The 18,660-nt window shown below is 42.2% G+C and overlaps 1 protein-coding gene across 3 annotated transcripts in view; it reads left to right on the top strand.

Annotated features, from left to right (window-relative positions):
• Positions 1-18,370, top strand: part of DAO (D-amino acid oxidase) — a 431,100-nt gene extending 412,730 nt beyond the window's left edge. For 2 of the 3 annotated variants that reach the window (XM_069619455.1, XM_069619456.1), the window contains exon 11: positions 17,149-17,413. In XM_069619455.1, coding sequence (XP_069475556.1) covers positions 17,149-17,280 — 132 coding nt within the window. In that variant the 3' untranslated portion in view covers positions 17,281-17,413. Of the gene's footprint in view, positions 1-17,148 lie in introns of all 3 variants that reach the window. The other variant, XM_069619457.1, reaches the window with a different exon arrangement.
• The last annotated feature ends 290 nt before the right edge of the window (positions 18,371-18,660 follow it).

The following is an 18,660-nucleotide window of genomic DNA, read 5'->3' as shown; positions in this document are numbered from 1 at the left end:
AAACTGACATGCTTACTATGCTGCTTTGCAAGCCGGCTCTCAGCTGTTGCATAGTCAGCATGTCAGTTTTGCCTGACTACAAAATGGCATCAGTCTCTAGACCACAGCCTATCTGATCTGCACCCTTTTTTTCTCTTAGTCGGATTATACTATTTTTTACAAAGTTCCCCTATACAATAAGATGAGGGAAGAGGAACCCTGGGGATCCACCATATACTAACACTAGGTTTTGCTTCAAAGAACAGGTGGCTTCCCCTGGCCCCAAGTACCTCCTGAATCAACCAAACTTCCTCCACAAATGTGGCTTCATCACATGTCCCCTTTTCAATCACCCACCCCTTAGCCTTCTTTCCACAGATTTGATATGGGGACTTTCTTCACAAAGGTTTTCTCTTACAAGTTAAGCACATAGTGGTGGTTTCACACCAGGCTATGAGGTTCATTTAGATGTTTATTCCCGACCATGAGGAAATATCAGGGCCTTTGCACAGTTGAAATGGTTGCCTTCTCTCTAAGCAGTTCACATAGCCACATAGACAATGAGCAACTGTTTTCAGTTATAGGGGAGAGTGCTTTGGGATTTTCCAAGTGCAGAGGCTCGAGCTACGTGTAGCCACTGGGGAAAAAGGATAAGTCAATATCCCAGATTACGATCTTCAGTAGTCCAGTCATGATTGCAGCCTCTGCAGGGATAGTGTGGCTGTCCACCGTCCACACTTCCAGGGCAAGTGTGGCCTTGGCATACTTGTCCCAGTCCCCATGGATGCAGGTAATCTGTACCTGATTCCCCCAGATCACCTGATATGGCATACCTACATCAGAAGGCACTGCTGTCTGCCAGCTTCCTCGCTCTAGTAATGTCAAAGCTGCCCTCCTTCTCCTCACCTGAGTCTTCTGTAGAAGGTGGAGAAGAGAATTCTTCTGGTTGAGCCATCTGTTTCTTCTTTCTGACAGTTCTTCTCTTCCTTGTAGAGACATGGCCTGCCATGAGGGGAAGCCACTATGCCTGACTAGGGGTAGTCCTGGCAAGAGACCTCTCCCTGCAATAGCCGGTCTTTAGGAAAAAAAGGTTGGTGCTAAAAAAAAACCTTAGTAAGCTGACGTTGTATCCAATGATGCTGAACACTGCAGTGTTCACGAAAAGCCTCCTCAAAGCCGCTGGAGAATTCCCGGTAAGTGAGAAAGCGAGCCACAGTAGCAATAAAAGGAGACAGAGCAAAGAGGAGGGGAGACCGGGAGGAGAAGGACTGGAACAAAGCAAAACTGGAAACTAAGGTAAGCAGAAGTAGGCACAGACCAGAGATGCTCGAAAAGAGGAAAACTAGCATTTAGCCCAAAGCGGAAAGAAATGGGTTGCAACACGCGGAAGGATGACAGAGAACTGATTGTGGATACTCTGGTGGTGGCCATCTTGGAAAAAGACTAGACTATGGGTGCTGATCGTGACAGAAACATGGTGGTGCATTAATGGCGTCTCAGCTTCCACCTACTCCAGTGCTGTCAGGAGGGGCGAGCGTTGACATATCAGGTTTATCCCTAACCCGTACTCTGATCGTATACTCTTCTCCTGGACACTGATCCAACCTATCTTCTATTGCTTCTTTGCCCCATTCTCCCTCCTACCCATGATATTCCTGTTAGGAGTCGACCTCCTGGTCCATATCTTCACTAGGTCACATGTAGTTTGTTTCTGTAGGTTCTTCCATACAATGATCTTGGCAGATTCAGGCTACCTGACCTACTCTACTGCAGGAGTAATGTTTTGGGACTGGCCTTCCAGTTGTAAGTAGGATGGGTTTCCCCAGCCTAGTCTTCACTCCATACAGAGTTTTCGAAGAAAGATTGTTGCTAAATTCGCCCGAGATTCAAGATCCCATTCCTGTACTTATGCAGAGTCGAGGTCCCATCAGGGCTGTGGAGTTCCTTGTTAGGCCCGCTGGTCAGAGATTTAAGATTAGGTGTTACTGCCACCGGTGACCTGGGAAGATATGCCCTCAGGTGGATACTAGTTGTCAGAATTGCATCTGTGATTGTGGTATTAAATAACTGACAAAACTGGGAGAGGGAATCAGTAAACTGTTCAAGTATCAGAGTGGTTGTTACTGTTTTCAATGATTTTCTTCGTAGCCACTTATTTAAAGTATATATTTAATTCTGTACAAGGGATTTCTGAAGTTGTAGTTGGAGCCCCTAAAGCTTTTTATAGAACTTCTGTTCATATCCCATCCTGTCGAGGATTCCCTCTTTCATTTTGGCACAGGGAGTGATCGGTTTGGATTTATTGCCTGATGGGCAGCTTGTAGTTCACCTGCCAGCAGGGTTGAAATATACTGATCCCATTGCTGATTTAGATCAATCGCTGAAATTGACAAAGAAAGACCCCTGATATTTTGCATCTTTTGATCTATTTGTTTAATATAAAGGGGCGTTGGAAAATTTTAATCTTTCAAGCCTCCTAAATTAAATGTGGTCCTTTTACAGTAACTGGTCCAAAGGTAGTTTGTTACAAAATGTGTCATGTATGCTCAGAATAATTTACACCACTTTAGGCTTTGTTAAACCTTGCAGGTCAGAGTCTGCCTTTGTTAGCAGACTTTAAGGTTCTTCTTGCAGTGTACTGACTAGCTCTTTAACTTCAGTGTTTCGGTTCTCTAGACCAGTAGGCTTGGTGGGCGGTCACAGTAGTTTGAACAGTATGCTCTATTCCAAAGGAAGTCAATGAAGAGCTGTTAGCGCTAGGGTAGTGTGATTATACCATTTTAGACTTAGACATTTCAGCTGTGCTTTTTTAGAGATGATAGATGAATTTTATTATTGATTTTAGGAGGCATGCTTGGAAGCTATTGTAAGAAGGAAGCAACAAAGCCTATCGCGATGAGCCTTGCGCTTGTAGTCAAAAGAGAGGATCATCTTCTTGTTGGCGTACACATTTTGTGATACTGCATTCTCCTGGGGGAAGAAGAGAGCATCAAAGGTGAAGTCCAGGTTCCTTCCTTTGACAACCAGCTTTGGAGAGGCATCAAGAGCTTGGGGTCAGTTGCGTTATTGTGGTTTGCTGTGCCAAAGGCTAGGACATCGTCAATGTTCCCTCTAATTCTTTTTCTCTACGTCGGAAATTGGTTGGCTTTAGAGGTAAGACACTTTTAAGCCAATTTGTGAACATGCGTAGTTAGTGAGCTATCATCTCTGAAGATAATTTATACAGCAAGTTCCCCTTCCTCAACCACTGCAATTCTTTACACAGCAGTGTAAAAGGTGCATCGTACAGCACTTTTTTATTAGTGATCATGAAGAGAGCTCATCGACCATCCCAAGACTTCAAGATCTACCACAGTTCCTAGCAAGTGTATTCCTATGCAAAGAAAAATGCGTGTATGCACAAAGAAAGCATTGGTTGTTCAATATAAACAATAGGTTTAGCTGTGGGTATTCATTTGTCCACAATGCTCAGAGTTATTTGTCACAGATGGCATACCACACTAAGTCTCAAAGACAGTTCAATGGTGTTTATTAGTACTTTGTTGGTCCTAGAATCGTCCCTCTGACTCTCTCATCTCCCTTGGGATCCCTGCCTAATCCAGGTGTCTGTAACCCTAGGTTAGTTCTACCAAATGGTAATCTCCCTCCTTTCTATGAGCTGGTCTTACGATAGAGATGTTCCCTAATTTGTCAGCTGTCACAACTGCCTCAGGGACTTACTAGCCATCCCTACTATGTCCAGTTGTTAGTGTATTAAATATGATATGGTATGGCATTTATAACATGCCTGTAAACAAGTATTTCTAGGCGCAACAAGACAAGGAGGGGGAAACAAAGAGAGGACAAAATAACAATTTGACTAGGCCCTGTGTCATTCATATCAGGCAAGTGCGGGGAAGAGGGAAGGAGAGAAGTGCTGGGGGGGGGAGGAAGGGGGAAATGCAGTTAACTGACAAGTGCAGCCAGCGGGTGGCTCATAAGTGCAGAGAGAAGGGACTGTAGGGTTGTAGATACAGGTCAACAAAACAAGGTGGACCAGCGGAAGAGAGGGATTATTCATATCGATATACGTTGTCTTTATACAAATACTGCAAACTACTTTTCTGAATGTCAAATCAATTTTATTTATTTATTTATTTATTTACTTGATTTAATCAAATTAATGATTTTTACAATGAGAAACAGAAAATGTAGAAGAAGAGAAGAAAATCAAAGCTGAATTTGTTCCAGTACATTAGTTAGAGGGCCAAGATTTGTTTCAACGTCTGTGCTGTGGCGATTGTCCAGGTGGTCCTTTCACCACTCATTAGCCTCCCCCAACATAATTCCTCATCTCTGATATGCGAGGCAGATAAGTGTGGTAGCAAGTACCTTTCTACAATTTGTTTTGTGCCCGGGCAGTTCAGTAACAGGTGACGGATGGTTTCAACCTCATCCTTGTTAGAGCAGAATCGGCATTTTTTTGTGTTGCTTTGCCCTCTAACTGTCAGAATCTCGTGCGTTTCCAGTAAGTTCAAGCGGGCCCTCAAAAACAGATTTCTGACCGATTGACTGGAGAACTTGCTCAGGTAATTTGGAACAGAATTTACTTTGCTCACATGGGGCGGTAGATGGCTGGTTGGTTTTGCCTTGGCTGCACCGTCTAAGGTCTTGATCCAATCTAACTCAGTCATTTTCTTTTTTATTTTCTTCGGATTACGGATGAGCTCTGCCTCAGACGAATGGATTTCCATCAACTTTATTTTGCACAATGATTCCCAATGTTTCAGTGCGCTGCAGGATGTGCCCAATGTTTCGGTTCGAATTATGTCTAGTAGAGGGGGGTGATCCGGGAGCAAGGTTTTCCTGTAGAACATCATGTTTTTGACTTTGATAATCGTTCCGAACGAAACCAACGAAACTAGCTTTAATTTAATAGAAAAACACAAACATATAAAATACATAAAACATAGATTTTTTAATTTCTTTCTATAAATTCCAGGACTATATATGAAGGATAAACCACAGCTCTTTTCACTATTTCTCTATCATTCATACACTTTCATACTGGTTCGCATACATACTAAATAGCTACTTTCCTTCTAACCGTCTTGGGTTAGATAGTGCTAATTTAGATCTATTGTCTCTTTAAAACATCTGTGGAAGATTTGATCACAGAGGTTTAACATGTCTACATATGTTTCAGTTGTCTTTGGACATTAATTTGAGACCTTCAACACAGCAACCTTCTTCAGGGCAAAAAACGGACAGGAAACTGTCTGTGGCCTGTCTCGTGGGTATGGGGAGCCGTGATACCTATAAAAACACTTAAAAAACATTTCTACATTTCTTTATGAACCATCTCAATAATTTTGGATTACAATAAATGTATTATACACTGACTTTTCACTAGTCATAGTCTGTCTCACCTTCACTTTATATTTAGCGAAAGTAGATCAGATATATGGATTTAATCTGTGGTCCTGTACAAGTCTTAGATACTTTGACATGGGCCAACCTGGAGATTTAAAATAAAAATCTTTATCGAAAACAATTCAATTTTACAACCAAGATGTATTTATGTGCCTAAAATTACTTACATGGGCCAGTCGGAAGAAACGTCAAAAAAATAATTGTTTTGTCTTGTGATTGGCTGAGTATGTCTTTTTTCAGAAAATGTTCCTTCTCTGCAATGTATATTGAGCCTGTAGGATAATAGTTTGATGTATATTTGCTCCTATACTGTAGAGTGTTCATCAATACTCATCTGATCTTTTATACTCACAAAGTATGCTTTTCAAGGTCCAGAACGGAAAATGGACCCACTTCATTCAAGTGCATCAAACAACAAGTTTTTGGACCTTGCGAAACTGGTCCCAGCTTTTTAGAGTCATGGGAAACCCTATGAGATTTAGGGTTAGACCCTGTTGTGATTGAAGATTGCACCTACTAAATTACATCTCTTTATAACCTAATTCTTTTGATATGCATAGTTTTTATACGCGCTTCATCGTATCTCTTTTTTACTGTCCAAGCGAGTGGGCTGACATGTATGCTTTGCGCGGTTCAGCATATGTTTTATGAATAATGTAAGGAACATTGCAGCATCTTTTGGTTGATATTTCATAAAGGCTCGAATAGATGTGCGCTCGTGCCCATGAACACTAGCTCAGAAGCGGAATCTCCAGGATGTTCAAAGGAAGGACTTCACTTGCGTGCTGCTCCTTACAAACAGACCCTGCTGTGACACGAGCGGATGTATACACCACCCGTGCACCGCAGCTCGATGCATAGTCATCGAAAAAGGACTACAGATGGCCTGAATGGAGCGCCCATCTTTGAAATGTTTTCAATGAAATTCAGAAGTACTTGCATGGTATTGAATGATGTTATGGCCTTATACAGTCATACTACATAGCCTGTTTTTTAGATTGCCTGTTGCTTAGGCAATAATAAAAGATGATTATGAACACATTTATCTGTTCCGATGGTTTCATTTGTAAAAAGTGCACATTTATACAAATGGGCAAGTGTCATGCTTTAACCCATCAGATCGTTACTTCAAGGTACATTGTCAGCTCATTTCTTGGTGATCAAATTATTCCACTTAACGGAAATGATCAGTCCATGTTTCACTGTATCTAGGCTATAAATCCATTTTTGTTCGATCCTATGGCGTAATGAAACCATATCTCCTCCACGTGCCTGTACTTTTACATGTTGTAAGACGAACCATCTGAGGTCCGTATCTTTATGTCCCATTCTGAAAAATGGTCAACCAAGGGTTTATCAGGAACTTTGTTCCTCACACAAGATCTGTGTTTGCCGATTCTTTGGCGTGTTTCTCTTGTGGTTTTGCCCACATATAGTAGGCCACACAGGCATTCAATAATATAAAACACATTTTTCGTTTTACAATTAGTGTGGGTTAGCAATTTTCATTTTATCCTCCCATTATTGAATTCTGTTCGACTCTCAGTGAGTGGACAAGCCACACAACCTCCACATTTGTGATGTCCCACTATTGGTGCGAGACCCCATTGGTTCAATACATTTTGTTCTTTGCATTTTTCTTCGTATGTATGAACCAATCTCTGTTGTAGATTTTGATTGTTTTTGAAGTCGAATAAGGGGTTTGTGCCAAAGTTTCTGGCTGCTTAATAAGGTGATGGCATGGCTTGGGGAATGGATGCTCTCCTTACATGGCATCTCCTCTGCCTTTGTGCAGGTTTTATGTTGAGACGCTGCTGTTTCACACATCTCTGCAGCTCAATGAACATCAGGAAGTTTTGGTGCTCAGAGTTTTCTACTGCCAGTGGCTGCATTGTGTTTGGAAGTGTGCTTCGGGAAGGTGTGGCCATTAGATACCTTTTCAGGGCATTTGCACCTGAGAATGAGCACACATTTTCAGTCAACTGTAATTTAGTGGAGCGGTAACAGTGGTGGTAATTGCATTACTGTCACGTTTTCACAGACATCCAGATAAGGTGCATATTCGGCATTTTTACGCACAGAAATCATGTCAATACGGCCCTTTTAATTCTTCCTTGCATACCACTTACACAGACTATTTATGGCAGCACCCCCATAAATCATGAAGCTCACTGGTGACAGCCTGGCCAGCAGCAGTTTGCAAATCCACTCTTTACTTTAGCAATCCATATAGTTCCTTGAAAGAAGCAACAGGGCTGAGCCCTGGTCTGTTTAATTTTTTTTAACACTCTCCTCTGTTAATGATTCTTTCAAGATAATACTTTCTGAGTAATGTAAAAGGAAATGTGTGTTTTGTTCACTTTGTCCCACTGCCCTCATTTTGTACGTTACAGTGTTATTAAAGCAACTTGCATCATGCATCATGAACATGCTTTTCACTTTGCTTTAGGACACAGATAGGATTGTGTAAAATGGTCTTAAACAAGGGCTGCATTTCTGCTTCATTTTCCTTGGTCTTAATCCGCTTTAATAGAGGCAGCGCAGTTGCAGCAGCATGGGCATTTCATACTGTGTTTTCTTTTCATCAGAGAAGCACATCAGCAGCATTCAATGGCTTGGGGTTCTTGGTCTCTTGATGTTTTTAGCAGAGCCTCCCAGGAAGCAGTTGTTTGGCTTTTGTGAGAAGGAAAAACGTTTTGGGTGTTCTATATGAAGATGTGTTTTTTATAGTCTTACGATTGCATCTGTTCACATGCATGAAAGGGCAGTATACATAGTTTGTTTTCTTAGAGCGCAACGCATAGCTAGGCATGTGGTCTGAACTTTTTGGACCACCCACTGATAGAGGTAGAAGCAGTGCTGTATATATTTTCAGTGGTACAGATTGTACCGGTAACTCTCAACAGGACTGCTATATATTCAGGCAAAGTAGCCTAATTTATCAACCGAGCTGCTATACGCATATCACGACGCAATGCCAAATATTCACAGCAGGGTTTATTGCATCATGCCCACATTTCTTAGCAGGACTGCTATGTTTTGGGACAGTATCTGAATTTCTTAACAGAGCTGCTGTTTAATGCACAAACATGTGTTGGCATTTTCTGCAGTGAGTTAAAGTGCTGAGCAAGAACGGTGTCTGAGCTCTTCCCACCAACCTTCGACAGAGTGAGAAGTTGGCATGACTGTCATATACTACAATCCCTTCTACTCGGTCTTGTGCTTTTCAAAACTTCTGCTTCTACCATGTCCGATTACTGAGCCCTACTGCCAAAAAGATAGCACATTTGAAAGCCTCATTATGAATCTCCTGACTAATGTAGGATAGTCCAAACAGGCTTAGAGCTTTTGACAAACCATTTATGTCATGCAAGCCTCACATGGAACTGCCAATCCCCTAACCCTATGTGCCTTTCCGTGTCAACAGTCTGTTGGGAAAGGCAGCTCAGTGGGCCAATAACCCTGCTGCAGAGATTATTGTGTAACCTGTTAGTTAAAATCCTGTTAATAGATGAGTTAATGAGTTTGCATCAGAGATATGCATTTGAGATGTAGGTAACATTCAATTGTAACAGAGTTGACTTAACTTTCAACTTATCAAATGGACTACTAAATGTTCAGTGATTCAGAACAGACACATTTCATCCGGGATGCTCTACTTGTAATAGCTCAGAACACACAACTCATTAGGGCTGCTATACCTGTGATTGCTCAGAACACAACTCTTCAGTGCTGCTATACTTCTAATGGCTCAGAACACACACCACATCGGGGCTGCTATACCTGTGATGACTCCGAACAGACACATCTCATTTGGGCTGCTATACTTGTAATGGCTCGGAAGAAGCACATCCCATGAGGACTTCTATATGTGTAATGGCTCAGAACACACACCTCATCAGGGCTGCTATACTTGTGATGGCTCAGAACACACAACTCTTCAGGGCTGCCATACTTGTAATGGCTCAGAATACACACCCCATCGGGGCTGCAATACCTGTAATGGCTCAGACGTAGAACATGCACATCCCACGAGGACCACAATACTGTTAATGGCTCAGAGCAGACACATCTCATTTGGGCTGCTATACTTGTAATGACTCAGAAGAAGCACATTGCATGAGGACTGCTATACTTTTAATGGCTCAGAACAGACACATTTCATCTGGGCTGCTATACTTGTAATGGCTCAGAACACACCTCAGCAGGGCTGCTATACCTGTGATGGCTCACAACACACAACTCCTCAGGGCTGATATACCTGTAATGGCTCAGAAGTAGAACATGCACATCCCATGAGGACCACTATACTTGTAATGGCTCAGAACAGACACATCTCATTTGGGCTAATAATGAAAAGAACAACTTTTATGGAACCAAGTTAAAACACGACATGTATGTTACGCTCACCTGGTATCCACCCAGCCCTGGTTGGATGATTTGCACTCTCAAACCCTCTCCCGGTCCCTTGGTAATGCCTCTGGTTAAAGATGGGTCTGCAATATAGGAGAGCTGGATTCAATACTAGATTGTCTTTATGTTTTCCCACCTCCCTAGGCCTCAACTCCTTCCTCCCCCTTGGGCCTTCTCCTCACCTTAATATTGTAAAAGGTGTCCTGCTCCTCGTGGCAGGGGTGCGTAGATGTAGGGGCGAGCAGCGCCCAAGTTACTTCACTGGTGCAAGCCCCCCTGTGGGAACCCAGGCCTGCTGCGACTCTGTAGGTTTGCTGCTTACAGTCTTTACATGCAGTTCTTATGTTTCTCTTAGTTCGAATAATAATATCTTGCTTCTTTCCTTTTAGGTATGGAAAGGTATTTTGGTGTTATCATGCAGTTTGAAGATGAGCATGGGCTGGTAGGTGAAAGCGCGGTGTGCGTGATGCTGTCCGGTGAGTAATGCGCAATGCGCGGTGCTGTTTCCCCTTTATATTGCTAACCTGTGTCTTTTCTCTCCTTGCAGGTTGCGATGTTCCTCGCCGAGCGCCGTAATGTTCCAGCAATGATACTGACCAGGAGATGACTACCCAGTTAAGAATTGTGTGGCTTTCTTCATTCGGGAGGTAACGTGAGTAAACACTTACTATTGCTGTCTTTCTTTCTCCTCTTTCCAGGTTATGGTATTCCAGGATGCATGCAGTGCCGGATGATGGAGTTCGTACCTTTAGGTGAGTGGAACTGAAGTCAGCGATGGATTGAAGACAGGATACTGTTCCAGGTAAGTTTTGTAGTGTTCTTTCTCTCTCTGCAGGTCCTTGGTTTCAGGAAAACTGGCATCAAAGAACTGGACACGGTGAGTGTTACGCTGCCCACAGCAGAATAACGCAAAGCATGTTCTGCTGTTTGGGTGTGGTTTAAATAGTCTCAGGTAAAGTAGCCCAGGTAAAATAGTCCCAGGCCTGCCACACCCAAAGTAGTCCAGGTAAAGTAGTCCCAGGCATGCCACACCCAAAAGACTAGCCCGCATAGCTCAGTTCCTTGTAACTGAGCTATGGGTGTGCCTCCATGTTGGCTGAACCCCCCCCAAGTTAAATAGTCCCAAGTAAATAGTTCCATTCTAATGTTGGTCTTCATGATGGTTATGAGCCTGACGCCAAAGGCGCCAGGACTGACTCCAAGAGAGTCTTGGATGAGGTTTTAAGGCCTTTGACCTGGCCCTAACTGGAAGGCTGACTTGACAGTGAGGGCCAGGGGCAAGGGTCATGACAATGTACTGGTAACATAACAACATCTGACATATCACTCTCTAATGATACCTGACAACCATTGTTTTCTCATAATTCTATGTCTGTCTATTTCTTTTCTTAACCGTGGTATGTGCATTTACTGTATGGTTTACACACTGTACATAACATCAACTGTCTAAATATCCAGATTGACCTGGAAAAGCACATATTCTTAATCAACAAACTACATAAAATCCTGGGTTGGTTGTGTCTATTAGCACAGAGCCTGACATGTTTCATTCCCCTTCGGCATTCTCTGAACTTCTTCTTGAATCTGTGCCAATATGTAGGAAGATCTGTGCAGGATTCTAGAAGTTACCCTCACGGTGTGCCTATGTCATACCCTTCTTTTTCTTCAACCACTGCATAGGAATATTGCAGTTAAGAACTTGTAGGAGAAGAATCGCTTGACTTCTATTTTTCAGATAGATTGTGTTATGTTATGTTAAGACATTTCTTAAGCGCAGCAAACGACAACTAGGGCATCTTGGTGCTATGGGAACCAGCTGGAGAAAGAAGGACAAGAAAACTAAAAGAGAAAAGATTTAAGAGCACATTGGAAAGAAAGATGATTCTGCCTCTCACAGAGTGACAGATCGTTCCAGAGCCGAGCAGCTGCATTGGAAAAGGAACACCCACCAATGCGGGACTGATTGAAACTGGGGACAGATATATGACAGGCCACCGAAGAGCCAAGGCGGCGTGTGGTAACATATGGGCAGATTTTTGCCTGTAAGTACTCGGGCCTGGACATGTAAAAAGCCTGATGGACAATACATAGGGCCCTGAAGTTTACCTGCTTGGCCACCGGGAGCCAAAGGAGTGAGGCTAGAAGAAGGGTAGCCGAGGCATAACATGAGGCCCCTGGCTGCAGCATTTTGCAGAATCTGCACCGATGAATAAGATAAGCGGTTGGGCCTGATATAAGGCATTACAGAAGTTCAACAAACCCGAAGTCAAGATTGAGACTACCAAAGGGCAAAGGTGGAGAGGCAGGTATGGTAAAACCTGGCGTAAAGTCCAAAGTATGAAGTGAACAGCTGGGCAGACTGCACTCACCTGCACCTCCATAGAGAGCGAGGCATAGAGCTTCACCCCCAAGTGCTTGACAACCAAGCTAGGGGTAGGCAAAGGACCGAGCTCAGAGGGCAACAAATCAGCCGACCAGAGAGGGGCCCCCCGTCCCAAACCCTATCAGAAGCACCACTGTTTTGTCGCCATTTGGGCAAAGCCAGTTGCTGGACATCCACATGTGGATAGCCAGCAAACATGAGCAGCAGACATAAGGAGTAGAAGGAAGGGATAGATAAAGCCACACCAGAATGTGAGTGTCATCCGCAAAAGAATAACACCAAACTTAAAACAGTGAATCAGTTTAACTAAAGGCTGTTTGTACACTTTAAAGAAAAGGGAGAGAGAGCCAAACCCTGGGGTACACCACAGGTGATAGGAATAGCATATGATGTAAATGGAGAGAGAAAGAGAGACTGTGAACGGTCAGAGATAAAAGGAACAGAACCAGTCGAGGACCGAGTCTGCAATGCCTGCCAAGGTGAGCCTGTCAACCAGGATGGTATGGTCTACTGTGTCGAATGCGGCTGAAAGGTCTAATAATATTAGCACACTGACACCACCCAGATCAGCAATTTGGGCCAGGTCATCCATGGCAGAGACAAGCACAGACTTGGTACCACGACTGGGCCGAAAACCAGACTGAAAAGGGTTTAGGAACTCAGAGTCCTCAGTAAAAGAACACAGAATGGGGGAACCAAAGACTCAAGGAGTTTCATAGGTAAAGAGAGTAAAGAGATAGGGTGGCCATTTGAGAGAAGCAGATGATCAAGATGTGATTTTTTCAGTAGATGAATCAGCAGAGAATGCTTAAGAATAGATGGAACCTGGTTGCAAGAATATTACGTGTTGACTACCAAGGTCAAAAAAAGTGAATTGGATGGGAGGACCGCCTTAAGAATAGCAAGAGGTATAGGGTCAGCAGGTGATGCTGATTTTAGACGCTTTGTAGCCAAGATAATATCAGAGACCATAAAACTAACAAATGTATCATAGTCCAGAACAGGAGCAAAAGAATTAATAGAGGAAGCCAGGCAGGCAGAAGATGTGCCTAGATCAGAGATCTTATGACAAATGGCCACGATCCTGTCCTGGAAAAAGAAAAAAGTGGAGTCACATAACTCTTGGGATGCAGAACAGGATTTGAAGGGGGAGCAGACGGAACTCTGTCTGACAGGCATTCACGAGGCAACATTGGGGGCTGACGTGAAATACACTGTTTTTCAGAAGAAACAAAGCAATCTGTGCTTGTGTCTTGGCTATAATAAGTGTTGTAGCTGTTTTAGATCGAATTTTGTTTATTTCCTAATCATTGCAGAGGCCCTGTTAAGAGCCAAGTGTTCTTTGGAAAACTTCTCTGCTCGCTGTTAGGCAAGTATTAGATATTCAGATACATACTATACATAAAACAAACACATACAATAATAAATGCTTCAAAACAATATAGGTTCAAACAGAGGTTGGTTTAAAAAGTCATCAGATATACTGAATTCCAGAAAAGGTCAAATAAAAACAGGATTACGAAATGATTATTTCATAAATATATGTTAGACTCTCGAAAGAAACACAAAGCAAATTCCATCAAGTAAGATAAAAATTAACAATTATTAATACACCTAATATTAAAAATTCTATTAAATTTCCTATTTATTATTATCAGGGTTGCTGCAAATGCTTCCTCCTTATTGGCATTACTGCTAACACAGCCTACAAGGTCTGGGAAGAATAAGTCCATAGAAAAAAAATAAAGGCAGGTCTACTCTGCCTAATGCCACTCAATTCTAAGGGTTTCCGAGGGCGCTCTATATTTACTGCATATAAAGATAACCTCGAACAAGGTTTAAGGTGTATTGGTGCAAAACGGACACAGAGTACCCAGAATCACAACTCCATTTTGATCAGAATAGCTTGTCACAAAAAGACAGTTAAATCTGAGTTTAGTTAAGAGACTTCAGTATCTCAGATAATGGCTACACGTAAGGTAGGGCTGTAGTTCAGGTTCGGTAGCTATAGCCTGATCTAGAGGTTTGGTCGTTTCCACAGTTTCTATGAGAATTTCAAGCTGCGTTTTAAGACTCTGGGCCTCATCTCAAGTTAGCGCCGGAACAATAGTTGGGCGGTAATGGATATTCCCCATTCCCCATTGGGTCCATTGGATCCAATGGGACATTTTCAGCGCAATTAGCATGCACTAATAGCGCTGCGCCAATTGTGCCCGAACATGGGCGTCAAATTGCCACATTTATTCCCAGGTTAATGCTGCCAGACTCATTATTGGGCGGACCCTTAAATGCGGTGGTAATAGTGTTAGGCTACTGCCCAACTCGTGATGAGGCCCTCTGTATTAACTCCATTTTCAAATTCCTGCTAGCGACAAATTGAGTTGGCAGGTGATTTAGTATCCCCAATGTATCGAGGTGGGCTCAAACATAATTTGCCAAGGGATTTCTGCTGTGTGGTTCCTTGCTCTTAAGCTGTTAATCATGGTGTTCTACAGCCAAGCCTTTTCACTCGAAATAGCACTCAAATAGAGAGAAATAGAAGCAAGGGATGTCTTGGTATCTGAATACCCTAGTCCTATCTCCAAGTGCATGGCAAATATGGGAGATGAGTTGGAGGGCCCCCAATAGACGTCTTCAAAATGTGTTCAGACCAGCTTGTTGGTGTTTTCCTTTTCAATAAAATGCATGACGAAAGGGGCTGTGATTTGATTACATCTAATTATGGACCACTGTTAATTCATCATGGTGTGTACTGGTATCACCAACTTGTTGATATATACCTTTGAGGGCATTTTATGCTGTAAATAAAATGTTTGATTTTGCAGTTTGTGTGTCTTTCGATGCCCAAGTATGAGTGCCAAAATGAATATACTCTTTTCCAGCTGTGAAGGAGCATGCTGAGCAAAACCTGCAAGGCATATGGTTCATACCAGGGTTAAGACCCCACATAGCTTGTACTGTCTGAATTCTGGGAGGATATATTGGTTTTATGAGTAAACAATGGATTTCAGAGATGTTTTTCTCCCTTTAGGGCAAGTAATTGGCATGAGAGGCCCAAATATACCAATAAAGAGAAACACTCAATAAACGGAGTAAATCCAAGTGCATGAGAAACCCAACTTTATTCATATACGAACGCCAGGAGAGCATACAAAAGACAATCTCAAAATGGTGTTAGGAACAATACGGTTTTAAGTTCGAAAAACGTTACAGCTGATTTCATAGTTATCAATTATCATAAAAAACTTCTATTTGCTTATTCAATTTGTTAGTGAACAATAAAACATATAGTTATCCATAAGTAAAAATTCTACTATTGGTTCTTTCCTAACTAATAACTCCTCCTGGGTTCATCCTTCTAAAAATGATATATTTCGATCTAACCAGCTATTGGTTGGCATTCTACTACAAGAGTCGATAAGGTGAAGAAGATTCTGATTGTTTAATTATTTATTCATCCAGCCTTGGGCAATGTTATGCAGTGCCCAAGTACGTGGAGGGGAAGGAGAGCTGGGCGAACTGCTGTGAGTCTGCCTTGAAAGTTACTCCCATCTCGATCCCATGCCGATGTTCTCTCTTCCAGACATGTTCATGGCCTTGGCATCTCGTTCCCCTCTCTAGATACACAACAAGCCTGGCAGTTTCGCTATATAATTGGGCATGGAATAAATGGTCACTGTTCTGGCGACGTGATGAGCGACCGATGTGATAAAACCATGTTTGCCCATTTATTGGATTTTCTACTGTCCTAACGTGGGCGTGCCTTTTTTCAGTGGACACTTGGGGTGTTATATGTTTATTCATTATGGGAATATTTTGCATGGCAGCTACATGCACCTGGCATTCATATATATGTCTGTTTTCTCAGTGCTACCAATAGAAACTAACTAACTTAATCATTGCACCCTGTGCTTTGTGAAACATTATCTGGTGCGGTTTCAACTCTTCGGCAGAACTCCCTTTTGCACACTAACCTTGGTGCTCAGGATACTGTCTGAGCATCATGATGTCTGGAATTTCGAATTATGCTTCAGTATTTCCGAATTGATTCCCAACAGGGTTTGGTCGGAGTAATGGCAGTACTTCTGCTCTTCCTCCGCCACGTTAGTGTTCTTTGTGCCTTGCATGCTGCCATTCATTATTCCTTGCCCGTTTATGCTGCAACCTCTCCCTACCCACCCATGTATATACTACTTTTGTAACCATGTCTGGGTGTTCTGCAACCTTTCCCTGCTTTTATGAATGCACACTACTTCTCGCTCTACTTGTGTCACACAACCTATTATACTCCTCATGGCGGCTGCATGACCATTGGTATTTTACTAACAGTTTACAGTGCATTTCTCAGCTTGTACTTAGTTGCAACTCTCATCTGCACCATCACATAATGGTCTGTCACTGTGCAGTAAGAATTGTTTAACCAGGGGCTAATGTTTCTCTTTCATGCTCTTGATTTTGCACATGATCCTGTTAAAAGTGGTGACGCAGGCAATTTTCTTGTCAATGGGTTGTCAATAAGAAGTGCATAGCAGGCTTGTACAAATCTCTCTTGTATTCCTGTTTAACCAGTTTAGTGAGATAGGCCAGTTTCTTAATTCTCGACTTCAGGCCATGTGCATACTTTTTGTATTCTCAGAAACTTGTCATATTGAAAGCTTGTCTTTGAAGGCCTATGGGTAGAAGCTGAATAATGAAGGATAGCGTTCCTGTCAGTGGATTTACAATATAGTAAGCCGTTCAAGGCTCCATCTCACTGGTAATTGCAAAGATAAAGTCAAACTAATTTTGTATGCAATGGATATCATGGTGCACACCACTCTTTTCTTTGCAAGGATCTTTGCTGCTGGCCTTCATCTCAAATCCCATGTGTCCTGCATTGGCTCTTCAACATGCCTTGCATATGATTACACTTTAATTTACTGTTCATTGCAGCTTGTACCATTTTCCTTTGTCTGTTGCAGATTATTCACAATTATGGACACGGTGGGTTCGGCATGACTATCCATTGGGGCTGTGCGATGGAAGCCGCCAATATCGTCAGAAAAATTCTGGAGGAAAGGAAGTTGCTACAACCGCTGAAGTCTTCCCTTTAATGATGTTGAGATGAATGTTGCTGGATTTGTCATTGATCGTCAAATTAAGTCTGTCCATACACCTACCATTACCTTGTGATTTCTAATAAGGAAATAGAGTGGTTTCTTTAAACTGGGAGAAATTGATGGCGAATAATGCATTTTTTCTCATGTTCGCTGGACAATTTGTGATTTCGGCAAGTCTGATCTGATCTGGTCATCAGGAAACTGGCACCCAGGGATACATGCTTTAAAAAGAATATTCAGAGCAATCGCTGGATTATTTTATGTATGTAACAAAATACCTTTTTCTACATTGGACTATCATAATCTCACTAGTCAACTTTGTCAAGATACATTTCAAGCACTTTAATCCTGTCATCAAGCACCTTTTCAATACTGTCCTGCCACAGAGGTAATCGGGTGGAATCTGGCTGTCTTTAGTAGCATTCCACTACGTCTCTTGGGCCTGCCTAAGCTCGGGCTGACGGGCTATTACCGGCCATCTCTGCCCCTGGACGTGACATTGAATGCCATAATACCGTGCAGCAAAGTCTTTACAACAGCGGAAGTAATTTTGGATCGACTTTTGTCATTTCTTTGTTTTTCCTTTTCACCAGTTTTCACAATATTTGGGTAGAAGAGTGGTTTTCTTCCTCCACTCTCAAACTCTATCGTCCGTCCTTCACCTATCAGATTGTGATGCAAATCTTCCTGACCATTAAATTGTGTCAGTTAATATCCTGATTATAGCAACTGTGATTAGTAATATTATCAATAATACTAATGTTTAACCACTGTTTGTTGCAATTATATCTAAAATGAGAATGAATCAATGGAGATATCACTGATGTTTAGTGTGCCCTGAGGAGGCAATCATCCCGAGGCGAAATATGCATAGTGAAAAAATTAATGACAATTACTTTATTTACACCATTTAACTTTCTGTTTGTTTTTTGACTCCTGCTGACATAAAATGTCTTAGAATTGGTAGTTTGCCAACTGTATGTATTGCGGAATTAGTATGAAAGTATGCCTGACAAATATGCACCTTGTAATCCTTGTTCCTTTGCAGATAGAATACATTGCATTAAAGAAATGTAAAATTGGGCAGCAAAGTAATCGTTTTTGGTGCTTTGAGTCCATTTTGAGACTTGACACATGCTTCTGGTTATTCCCAGAGACCACAAATAGAGGCTCGGGAATTTTTCATGGTAAGAGCATCTAGGTGCTCCGAAGGGCACAGCTGAGAGACACAACTTCTACCGGCGCCATACATGATTCAAATGAAGTGGCAAACTAGGCTTACATTTCAGTCGCCAGGTAGGTTTAGCTGGATTGACCTTAACATGTAACCCTGATAATCCACCAAATGGGCATTTACTTGATTTGAACAGGGTG

The sequence above is a fragment of the Ambystoma mexicanum genome, chromosome 10 (assembly GCF_040938575.1).
Source record: "Ambystoma mexicanum isolate Mex_15411 chromosome 10, UKY_AmexF1_1, whole genome shotgun sequence".
In the NCBI taxonomy this organism is placed as follows: Eukaryota; Metazoa; Chordata; class Amphibia; order Caudata; family Ambystomatidae; genus Ambystoma; species Ambystoma mexicanum.
This window is presented reverse-complemented; position numbering and strand designations above follow the sequence as displayed.